Here is a 12,231-nt window from a genome sequence, read left to right as displayed (position 1 = left end):
TTCGTGTTCAAATGGCAACATTTTGCCGCTTCGGAACTTTTGGCCTCAGCTGGATTTTGAAAATGGGCCATCAAGCCAAACAAATACAGAATATCGAGCGCACATGTTGGGATTGACAACGTCACTTAAGCATATTTTTTTCATACGTCAAAATCTACGCCGGCGATGTACGTAGCGTAGCACATGGGTTCCGTTCAAATGAATTGGCGTGGGCAGCTTGCCTTTCAACACGTCCATCTTTTCCATCTTCACTTTAGTTCAGTAGTGAATGTGAGGAGATATTTGTCAGTCGTGTTATATGAGAGCATTTCAGCAGTGTGTGAGAGGTCGTGTTGAATTATGTCAGCGAGGGCCTTTCACACTCGTGTTCCCACGCACACTCACACAATGCTTCCCTTCGGACAGGAAGTTTCCTGAACGGGCCCTTCCTGTTCACAACTTTCCAATTTGATGGGGGCTAAAAAAAGCAGGGAAAAAAAACAGAAAATGTGTGTTTGTGTGAGCGCGTAATGAAGCCCCGAGAGCGGCGAGCCGCCTTGTGCTTGTCGCTTCCCAACCAAGCAGCCTCGACATCGCAAAAAGCAAAGCGTGACGCTCACGGGACTCCGCCCTCGCAATGTGGGCGGGGCACAACAATCATCACAAACCAACGGTTTCGCGATTCGGTTTTGACGAGAATGTCACATCAATTTCCGTTCAACATTCATCATCATCATCATCATCATCTTCATCATGACCATAATTATTAGCATGCTAAATGTTTCATCTTTATTAGCTTCATTATACTTTTTACTATCATTATTACCACAGGTACTGGTAGTGTCTTTTTGTTGTTGTTTATGTGTAGTATTTATTATTATTAGCCTTTTTATCATTTATTGGCTATATTATTGTTTGTGACAAATCATAGTAGTCGTAGTAATAGTGGTCATTTTCTGTTGTTAATTTTTGTATTCTATTTTATTATTTTTATTTTTAGTAGCATTTGTTTTGTTTATTATATTTATGATCATTATTTGTATCATTTGAATTATTGATGATGATTTGTATTGGCATTTAAAAAAATAAGTGGATCTATTTTTTTATTACAATATTGTGAATTGTGTCATAATGATGATGATGATTTAATTTGATGACTGCAACATTTAAGTTTGGTAAACTATTGAAAATATTGTTTGTAAATGTGCCTTTTCCTTTTAGGAGATAATCAATGCAACTCAGTTATGTCATATCAAGATGGATTAATGCACAGGTGTGCCTTAGGCTGCCCACAATGAAAGGCCACTTGAAAATGGCCAACTTTTAATATATCAACTCAGTAATGACAAACATTTTGATTTTTTTTTTATTGGAAAAAAAGAGGCATGATGAAAATAAGACACAAATAATCATGATGATAATAATAGTAAAAATATTATTTCTGGTAGAAAAGTGAACGTTTGGAAGACTGAAGATATTTCCACGTGTCCCCTGATTCCAGTTCTGCTCACTAACAAGCACAACTTTTTTTTTTTGTTAACCTCCACCAAGGACACGTGTTGTCCTTAAATATAAAATCCCAAGATGCTGGAATAATAAATCCTCCCAAGAACTTTTTTTTTTACGATGGCATGAATATTTTTTTCAGATTCAAAAGCGCCTTGGCGGAGGTCACCTTGTTAGGACTGAAGATGAAGAAGAAAAGTCCCGGAAACCAGAAGAAATGTCTTTGTACCGTTCCCAAAGCAAAAGAAAAAACACATTTGATTGTTCGTTATGAATATGAATCACAATCAGAATTCATAATTAGTCTTTGGCACATTCGCATCCAGCGTAGAAAAAGAAGACTGGGAGTGAGAGGAGAAAAAATAGCGTGATGAAAAGGTTGAGGAGGAGGAGGACAAGGGAGAAAAGTAGAAGAGGAGAGGAGGAGTAAGTAAAAGAGGAAGAGAGGCGGGCAAGATGAAAAGTGCAAAAGTAGGAGGAGATGAGATGACAAGAGGAGCGGGCGGGAGAAGAATGAGGATGAAGAGGGGAAGAGCAGGAGGAGAAGGAGAGGAAGAGAAAGAAGGGGAAGGGAAAAGAAAGAACTGATGAGGAAAAGGAAGAGGAGAAGGACAAGATGTAGGAAGAGAAAGATGAATAAGGAGGGAAAGAGGAAAAGTGTAGGAGGAGAAGAAGAATAAAAAGGAGACGAAGCGGTAGGAAGAGAAGCAAAAGAGGAGAAGAAGGCTGAGGAGGAGTGCAAGGCAAAGAAGAGGTGCGCTAGCAGCAAATTGTACAACAACGTTGACTAAGGTTCGACACCAGCCGGCCAATGGCGCCCTCCGCTTGTACCGTCATTAGACACGCCCCCTTTTATAGTCACATGTGCGGCGATCCGGCACCATGGCAGAACCGGGGCGTTCGGAACGGAACTTGCCTTCCAAAGCGCGGCCGTCAACTGCCGTTCCCGCAGTTCATATCTCCGACTCTCGCCTGAGCGCTACGGTCGGCGCGGCGGGCGTCCCATCGTGGTCGGCGTCTTGGACGGCGTCGGGTCCCACGCTGCCGCCGTTGCCCTCGTCCGTGTCCTCCCGAGGGTCCATCGCCATCTCGTTCTCGTAGCAAAACGATCCCGAGGCGGACATGATGTATTTGTTCTGCGCCAATTCGCGGGCACTGCACTGCGGCGTGCCGGGCACCTCGTAGGTGGCGTGGAAGCGGGAGTAGTCCACTTTGTAGTAGTTGCTCTCCTCGAAGAGCACGGGTTCGAAGCGATGCCCCCACAGGATCTCGCCGGCCACATAGGAGCTGCGGCACTGCGTGGTCATGGCCGTGGCCTCGACCATGCCCTCCAGGATCACCACCACCTCAAAGTCGCAGGTGCGCAGGTCCTGCTTGGACACACCGTAGAAGGGACTGTCCTCGTCGATCACATGCACCACGGTGATGGGCGACACCAGGAAGATGCGGTCCACGCCGCTGTCGAACCCCACGTCGATGTCCGTCTGGTCCAGAGGGATATACTCGCCCTCGGCGGTGGTGCGGGAACGGAGGAGCTGCGCCCGTACGTGCGCCTCCACCAGGTGACTTCGCCGCAGGTTTCCCACCCGCCACATCAGGCACAGCTTGTTGTCCCTCATGGCCACCGCGGCGTTGTGGCTGAACACCAGGGTCTCGTTCCTTTTCTTGGGTTTGGCCATCTTGGCCATGATGGCGCCGATGACGAAAGCGTCGATGACGCAGCCCACGATGCTCTGGAAGACCACGGCGAAGACGGCGGCCGGGCACTCGTCCGTCACGTACCGGTAGCCGTACCCGATGGTGGTCTGCGTCTCCACCGAGAACAGGAAGGCCGCCGTGAAGGTGCTGACGTTGGAGACGCACTTGTGCCCGGCGTGGACCTCCAGGTCGCCGTGGAAGATGGCCAGAAGCCAGAAGACGCAACCGAAGAAGAGCCAGGAGAGCAGGAAAGCCGAGCAGAAGATGAGCAGCATCCAACGCCAGCGCACGTCCACGCAGGTGGTGAAGATGTCGGCCAGGTAGCGCTGACCCTTCTCGCTCACGTTGACGTAGCGAACGTTGCAGTGGCCGTCTTTCTTCACGAAGCGGCTCGGCCAGCGCGGGCGCGTGCACACTTTGCCGTAGCCGTTAGCCGGCTTGATGCCCGCCTCCTCGGAGGACGCCGTACCGCCGTAGCGGCCCATGGCCCGGGCCCACAGTCGCGGTTTGCGCAGGAAGCGTCGCAGGAACACTTTGGAATCGCTTGAGGAACGACGCTCGCTCGGGAAACGATGCCGCCTGATCGTGCCGGGAGGTGAGAGTCACCGTTCCGTCATGGGTGCCGTCTGCGGAGGAGGACACGTCATTAGGAACACAACAACCGTATACCAGGATCGGAGCCACCATTTCAGAGGTGCCACGGGCAAAATGTTTCAACTGTAAAGGCCTTTTCACACTGCACTTGCTTTTCTTGGTTTTTACCATGGGGCAGGCTGCAAGCTTGCCCGAATTTGGAAATGATGGCTTAGCGGCCTACCAGGACGTAGCATGGATGCTCCCCCCCCCCCCCACCACCAGTTGCGCTGCTGCTGTAAGCACTCGCCTGTGAAATGCGCCGACTGACATTTCCGCGTCACCGCTGCCGAGTTGAACATTTTCCAACTTGACAAGGAGCAAAGCGTGCACTTGGACCTTCAGCTCGTTTGGATGAAATGCATTGTACTGCTCCTCTTGGCCACCGGGGGCACTACAAGACAAACATCTGTATTTAAAGTGAGCCAGTGTTGGACTTGCAGGGCAGAAGGAGCGACCTGCGAGGAATCAACGCTTTTGCCATGAAATTCTTTCCCGTCCATCTAAAGGAGGGACATGAAGACGAGAACGTGGGACTTGTTGACTGTCAAAGCCTTTGAGGTTTCCTCAAGAGCCGCTCGCGGGTCCCCCTGGAGCTGCGCAGCACTTGTTCATTAGGCGCCGTCGTCATGGCTACCGGGCCCTAATCGGAGCCGCTCCACCAAACTTCAATTCTGCTTCTTCCAGATGGCAAAAGTTACGACAGCATTTTCCCGCATCGGCTCTTTGGGCTGCACTAGTAGGATGACTGTGTCGTACTAGTGACGTTTTTTCCACCGCCGCTTTTGGTCTAGTATGCAGATAAACCTTTCTAGTAAGCTACTGCGCGGCACTTGTAACACTACTTGGCCCAACTAGTCGGCATGCGTGAAGCACTAGCACCCTCCTTCTCAATTCAATGCGGAAATGGTTTCACATGGAAAGCCTTTGAGCTTTTATTCCATCTTTTTAATATCTTACGGTCCACGTACACTCAAAGCAGCACTCTTCGTACTCACTAGTAAAACACTTCAGTATTTGCAGTAACATGTCTTTCACACAATAAATGAGAATTTTTCCCGTATCCATCTTAACTCTTTGACTGCCAGACGTTTTCAGAAAAGGGTGCCAGTCGATTTTAAGCATTTTGACTGATCTTTCAAGGTCCATAGAAAATTATGTCTTTGGACTATGGAAACACACATACTACCAAATGAAAGATTGGACTCTCATCTTTCATCAGAAAAAAGTTTGTTTCTACCTTATTCCATTTTTCAGTAATCAACAATAGAAAATAGTTAGTTTCACCTCTGTTTTGAAACAAACGTCTTTTAACGTCTTTGGCACTCCTCCATAGGATTTTACTAAACGTTACTTAACGTTTTTGGCAGTCAAAGAGTTAAGCTCCATGTACTAGTTAGTAGATGATTTGTCCTCACTAGTAAAACAATTACGTGAACTAGGAGGACTAGTAATCCAAAACTGTGCATTAGTTGACAACTTTGTGTTACTAACACCATTAGTGACGTTATGCAATTATACTAGTGAACTTCCAATGCTTTACTAGTTGCATACAGATGTCATCTAGTTCTGTTTTGCCTTGTTGTTACCTGGAGTTGTTCTACAAGTGCGCAGAAATCACAAACAGTGTTGGAAGGATTTTTTTTTTTACGAATGTCGCCTTACATTTTAAATGTTGACTTTTAAAAAACATTTGCTAAGTAATTGCCATCAATAAAAAGTGGGATTTAAATCAATTATTGAGGTAGTTTGTCCCTTGTTCACCCCAAGTCAACTTGAAGAGGGACAAAAAAGGTTTGAAAATCACCTCTTTGAGTTTTTCCATTTGTTTCAGGCAACAACAGAGCACAAGTCATTGTCGAGCTCCACCAGGAGAAAACACAGCAAAAAAAAGAAAGAGAAAAAACAGGAATGTCAATCGATCTTCTACTAGTGCACTGACTTGTGTTGCTCCTAGTAGCCACCCACATCTTGTTCGTACCCGACACGTGTGCGCGTGCCGATCGAGGCCGCACAAATGCCGGCGACAAATGTTGACAACAAATGTTGACAACAGGTGCGCGCTCGCGGCGCTCTCGCCATCCTCACGTAGTCCACGTGCACGCGCGGGAAGTGTGTGTGGGCTCACCGTAGAGGACTTGGGTCCAAAACTTTGCTGGTGCACGTCAAAGCCGGCAAACTTCATCCAGGTTGTTGTGCTTGTCCAGGTTCTCTCGCTCAGTGCACCGACATAAAACCCACCCGCTTATCCGGAACCGCGCCAATAGTGTGTGTGTGCGTGTGCGCGCGTGTGTCTGCCTTTGCTGTGTCTCGCAGGTCCGGCTCGAAGCGTTTTAAACGCACGGCACGGACTGGGCACGCCCCCCCCCCCCCTTACCCCGAGCCCCCACCGGTAACCAACCCCCGATGATACTGCCGCCGTGCGCGCGCATGACGTTGCTGCTCGTGCACGCGCCGCACAGGCAAGGTGACTTCCAAAATATTCCTCTTTTTCACTTGATTCACGTGCAAATGAGGAAAAGCAGGTGCACCTACTTTTTCCAAAGGCAGATGATGATGATTAATAATCCTCAATTATTTGTAAATATGCACTTTACCACTTGCACTACTTATGTGCTTTACATTGTTGATGAAATAGGAAAGTATGAATTATTGAAGAATTTTCTTACTTGTTGAAATGTCGTTTATGTTTTATTCACCTGCCACCTGAACGCTAATTATGCGTTGTCCCTGTCATAGCAATAAGAAATATACACATATTTTTTAATTAATGTAACATAATTGCTGTCATTATTTTATTATATTGGATATTTAGGTCAAACTACTTAAAAAACAAACAACTCATGTGCTACTCATTTGCTTGTTTGCGTGTGCGTATGTTCGCCACATGGAGGTGCTGTGGAGTGTAATTTGCAGGTCGTTGACCCTCCAAACGAACTCATGCAGTACACACACACAATCAGTCTGTTTGTCTGTCTGTCTGTCTGTCTGTCTGTGTCACTCACTCACTCACTCACTCACTCACTCACTCACTCACCTGTGCAGTAAGCCACACACGTGCAGGTGATGTTTTCATATCAAACGAGTGCGCTTTTGTTTTGTGCCAACACACGCGCTTACGTGAGCCCACAATGAAAGTTTCACTTGGTTCAGTTCTTCATTCAAATCTTTCTCAACTTTTATTATGATGATAAAAAAAAAAAAAATGATTCAAAACTAGTAGTCTTGATGAGGCAACAAGCAGAAGTCAGTAGCAAACGTGCTAACAAGCTCGTGCTACATGAGCAAAGCATCCACACGTTTACTTTTTTCATCTTAAGCTTCAATCTTGTCATGTATTTGATTTTTTTTGTTTTTGTAAGAGGTTCTAGCAAATGTTTGCTGGTTAGGGTTCTACTAGGAGGTCCTATTAGAAGTTTTCTTGTCGAATGCTGTAATAAGAAATTCTAACAGGTTTTCAAGCAGGTAGTAAAAGGTTAACTTGAACTTGTAGAAGGTTCTAGAAGACGTTTTCTAGGAGGAGATTGTCGTAAAAAGATGTTTTCTAGTGGAAGGTTATAGTACAGAACCCCATAAGAAGGTTCTAGAAAAAAATTCTCAGTGAAGGATCTAATAATATGCTTAAAAGTCTTCCACATGTTGGTGGCAAGCTTGTTTTCTTCTCCGTTGGTAAGTGTTGACGTCACGTTTTTTAGCGTATGTTTTGATACCGCAGCTACTTTTCCGCATGTGCGGCATCAGCTGGCGTGTCAAGATGTTGGCAGTGGGGATCTGACGGCGGCGTTAGCGTTTGGGCGCGGCTCGGGACCTCATGGCGCGGAGAGGGCCGCGGTGAGGGCCGCAGCCGCCTTTTGAGCCTCTGGTACGCCTCGGCGCTGGTCTGGGGCACCAGGACCTTGGCGGTCTGGTTGAAGAGCACGTAGTCGACGGTGTAGCGCCTCCTGCCGGCCCGGATCATCTCCTGGAAGACGTGACCCCACAGGATGTCGTCCTGCGTGTAGGAGGTCCGCGTCTGGTGTAGAGTTCCTGTGCTGTCGTCGGTGTACGTGAAGGACACCACCACCTCCAGGTCGGCGTGCTGCAGCTCTGCCGGGCTCATCCCGTAGAGCGGGCTGCCCTCTTGGATGCGGTGGCAGATGGTGGTGGGCGCCACCAGAACGATCTCCGGCTGCTGGATGTCAAGGTCCCGGTAGCTAACGTCGACCCTGCCGGTGGCGTGGGCGTCGGTGCGCACGATCTGAGCGTGTGCCATACCCTCCACCAGGTGGTTGCGGCGGAAGTCGCCCACCCGCCAGGAGAGACACAAGTGGCCGTCGCGCAGGTTGACCACGGCGCAGTTGCTAAATCCCACCGTCTGCGCTCGCTTCCTGGCCGAGGCCATCTTGGCGACGGCGATGCCGATGACAAAGGTGTCGATGAAGCAGCTGACGACGTCCTGGATGGTCACCACCATGATGGCTACGGCGCAGTTCTCCGACATCCCTCTGGACCCGTAGCCGATGGTGGTCTGGGTCTCCAGCGAGAAGAGGAAGGCGGCGGTAAAACTGCGTACCTCGTAGACACACGGCGCCGTCTTGTGGTCGTGGACGTCGCCGTGAGCCAGCGCGATGACCCAGAAGAGGATCCCAAAAAAGAGCCAGGACAGGATGTAAGACAGCGTGAAGATGAGCAGCATCATCCTCCAGCGGATCTCCACCAGGGTGGTGAAGATGTCGGTGACGAAAAGGAGCCACTCCTCGGGAACGTGGCGGAAAACCACGTTGCAGCTGCCCTCTTTGCGCACGTAGCGCTGCTTGCGCTTCTCGGGACTCTTTTCCGTCTTCACCGCCGTCATGTCGTCCCCGTGGTCAACGCTTTGGTACGACTTGTGCATCTTGGCGGCTGGCAAACATCAAACAGAAACACACGAGTCACACGTTCGCACCGTTCAACAAAACCTTCCACAATTTTAACGGAGCTGCAAGTTACGGCCTTTTAGTTTAGTTTGAGTTTGGGTTTTAGTGGCTTTATTGCTTTGCTCACTACTCGTCGTTTGTACGACGCTATACATTTGTATCGTATGCACTGAACTCGTGTTGTAGTCAAGACCACGCCAAAACAGACCAGGACATTATCGAGACGAGAGCGTATCAACACCAAGACTTTTGGAGGTCGAGACAGAGACAAAATAATAGAACAAAATGACGTGTCTTTTTTTGCAACAAATTCTATCTTGCTCCTGAAATAATCTGGCATTTAGGGGGCGTGGCACTCACAGCAGCTGCATTCTGCATTTCTCACTGATCACAGTAGTACCGGTCTTGATCCAAAATCCAGAGAGTCTGCCCTGTCCCAGACCAAAACCAGCCTGAATAAAAATGCCTTCCATTCCGAAACAGGACCCAGACTCTTAATAAGAGGTCTCTAGACCATAGGCGTCAAACTCCGGTCCTGGAGGGCCGCAGTCCTGCAGGTTTTGGAGGTTTCCCTCTTCCAACACAAGCTGATTCCAATAAGTAGGATCGTTATCAGGCTTATGCAGAGCTTGCTGATGATCATATATCAGCTGTGTTGGAGAAGGGAAACATCCCAAACCTGCAGGACTGCGGCCTCTGCTCTAGACCAAGACCCGTCTGGAGAACTGCAACACTACACTGCACTGGACTTTTCTACTACATTATACGTACATTTGGACAACATTATATTTGGACCGTTACATTTTTATGAAGCTAGACCTGGATACTACACTTGTGTTTTCATCGCATGTCTCAGTACTGCCGTGTAAGTTGACTTTGTACGATACTGAATACTGGATTTGCCCCCCAGGGTGAGTAGGTTTGTGTGTATGTTTTTGGGCCATGATGTGCTGCTGTTTTCCCCACATGGCGGCGGGTGGCGTGTCTTTGAGGCGCATTTTGACCTCAAAGCCGCCGCTGCCGCCACCGCTGTGTACAAAACACACGCTGACCTTCCCCACAAACTTTCCACTGCAGCCTTCAACGTTCTCCACAGTCCTGGACACTGCGTGATTCCCTCACTTATTACGCCATTACATGCTCACTTGCTGCCAGTGGTGCTGTGCCCCCCCCAGGCAGGGGAGGTAAGAGTGCCCCCCCCCCCCCCCCCAACCACCATCCTTGGCTGAGTACAACATAAGCTGCTAGTTCGCCCGCGGCCACGTTCTACGACGACCTTCAACTGTTTCATGCAAACAGCGAGTATTACAAAACGGCGTTACAAGTTAACGCTGGTCGTCTCGCGCTCTGCTGAGCATACCAGCTGTTAGCATGTTATTAGCACGCCATTAGCGAGCAGTCGCCATGACACCAGTCACCGACACATGTTGACGGTTGTGTTTTGGACAGTGACATACACAAACCTCTCCAGGCAGGCCGCAATATTATTGAACTATGAGGTTCTAGCAGAACATTCAATCACTAACGGAGGTTTTTGTGCTAGTAAAACCTGTTCTCGCAAAAAGGTTCTTGTAGAACATCAAGGGAAGAATTTCAATGAAGAGGTTCTAGCAAACATTTTCTTCTAGAAAATTCTATTCAAAGGTCCTCTTATTAAGACATGAAGTTCTAGGGTAAGATTCAGGTTCTACTAGAACATTTCTAGAGAAAGCTATAAGCAAAAGGTTCTAATATAAGTTAAAGGTTCTATTCTAAAAGGTTCAAGAAGTTTTCTAGCAGAAAGTTCTGGTAGAAAGTTTTGATAGGTTATGTGGGAAGTTGCAGTACAAGTTTTCCAGCAGAGGTAGAAGGTTAGGACATCAAGGTTCTAGTTTTTTAGTAGAAGGTTCTAGTTGATGTTTGTTATAGATGAAGCCTCTAGTAGAGGTTTTCTTGTAGAAAGTTCTGGTAGGAAGTTTTTAAGTCAAATCTTTTGGTGGACGTCAACTTTTTGTGACAAAACGCCTCATTTCAAAACAAAAATCGAACACAAGAAGAAGAAGAAGAAGAGGAGGAGGAGGATGAGGAGAACAAGTGCTACCTGAGCTTTGCGCGTGCCTCCGCAGGCGTGCTGGAATGAAACGACACACCTGTCATGGCAAAACGCAGCAGAGTGACACCTCCCAAAATTCAGGTGACCTGGCCTGGCTACGCCCCCCAACAGGACACGCCCTCGCCGGCTTTTCAAAATAAACCTCAACAGCTACTCAGACTCATATCATGTGACCAGCTCGCTACAAACCGGCCTGTTCTTTGCAGCGTGGGTTTGTGTTGCGCAACTAATAAATCAGTCAGTGTGTTGAAATTCTCACAAAAACGCTTTACGGCGGCGGGGGGGGGCTTGTTGCAAGCTAACAAGAGCACAAAGTGGACTCTCCTTAAAATAAATACATCTTTTGTTCCCAATAAAAATCCAACAACGGAGCTCTGGAGTGACGCCGATTAACGATTTTCTCTTCTGTGTTAAAAGCGTCGTCATGTCGCGGTTCTTCGGGTTGAGACCTTCACCCTAGCGAAAGGTTCTGTTGGTTTGCGTCTGTCACTAACCTGGTGAAGGTTGGTTGATCAGGTGTCTGTTCAGATGTTTGTTCAGGCAGCCATTCAAGAGGTCCTTGCGGCGGTCATTCCGACACTCATTTGGTTCTTGAGGTGGTTGTTGAGGCCTTTGTTCAGATGGTTTTCGGCGTTTGTGTGCCAATCATGCAGGCGGTCATGCAGGCGGTCCTTCCTTCCGATGGTCATTTGCTTGTTCAGGTGTTGAAGGTTTTTGTAAAAGTTTTCTAATGGAAGATTCTGCTCAGTTAGTAGGAGAACGTTGAATCAGAAGCTTCAAGTAGAAGCTTAAGACATGACGTTCTAATAGAAGATTCTGGGTAGGAGTTCTACCAGATGGTTGTTTCTAGGCAGAAGCTTTAAGTAGAAGAAGTAGAAGGTTCTGGGAAAAGTTTTCTTGTCGTTTGTTCAGGTGGTTGCTCGGGTGTTTTTCATTTTTGATGGTCGTTCCAGGGATGGTTCAGGCGTCCCTTCTGGCTTTTTGCTGCTGTAGCAGTTGGTGCAGACGTTCAAGCTGTTGTCGGAACGATCCGGTCGCTTGCGAGCGATCAGGCAGTCGACGTGCGGTCAAAGTCTGACTGGACTGTGTAATCATTTAGCAAGCATTTGAATATCGCAAATCCAACGAGCCAGCGCTCCTCGCCTTGCGTGACGAGACCCGATGACCTCTTCAGGCGTCAAAAGAAGTCCAAGACCAAAGGCCTCGCTGAGCTTGCAGATGGCTGCAGTTAGCGGCGCGTATCAGTTACGACACATCAGCACGTTTGTACTCTGACGTACTCGAGTACAGCTGTACTCTACTGCAGTGTTTCTCAACCGTGGGCCTCGGGGCACACTATCCAGCCTGTTTTCCATGTCTTCCTATTCCAACGCAGGTGGTTCCAATGATGAGGTCATCATTAAGCTCTGCAGAAGCCTGATAACGATC

General features: G+C 48.1%; 2 protein-coding genes across 2 annotated transcripts; both read right to left on the bottom strand.

Moving 5' to 3' along the window:
- Positions 1–1,240: 1,240 nt before the first annotated feature.
- Positions 1,241–6,023, bottom strand: kcnj2a (potassium inwardly rectifying channel subfamily J member 2a). Its single transcript, XM_077551443.1, has 2 exons — positions 5,945–6,023; positions 1,241–3,809 (listed from the first exon to the last, which is right to left on the bottom strand). The coding sequence occupies exon 2, from the start codon at positions 3,666–3,668 to the stop codon at positions 2,439–2,441; it is 1,230 nt and encodes a 409-aa protein (XP_077407569.1). The 5' UTR covers positions 3,669–3,809; positions 5,945–6,023; the 3' UTR covers positions 1,241–2,438.
- A 941-nt stretch (positions 6,024–6,964) lies between these two features.
- On the bottom strand, positions 6,965–10,862 carry kcnj16a (potassium inwardly rectifying channel subfamily J member 16a). The gene is given in 3 exon segments (XM_077550818.1): positions 6,965–8,697; positions 10,792–10,832; positions 10,834–10,862. Coding segments are annotated over 3 exon segments (1,221 nt in total). The 5' UTR covers positions 10,848–10,862; the 3' UTR covers positions 6,965–7,531.
- Positions 10,863–12,231: the final 1,369 nt, after the last annotated feature.

This window comes from Vanacampus margaritifer, chromosome 18, assembly GCF_051991255.1.
Source record: "Vanacampus margaritifer isolate UIUO_Vmar chromosome 18, RoL_Vmar_1.0, whole genome shotgun sequence".
NCBI lineage: Eukaryota > Metazoa > Chordata > Actinopteri > Syngnathiformes > Syngnathidae > Vanacampus > Vanacampus margaritifer.
The sequence above is the reverse complement of the archived record's forward strand: the minus strand, read 5'-3'. Positions and strand labels throughout refer to the sequence as shown.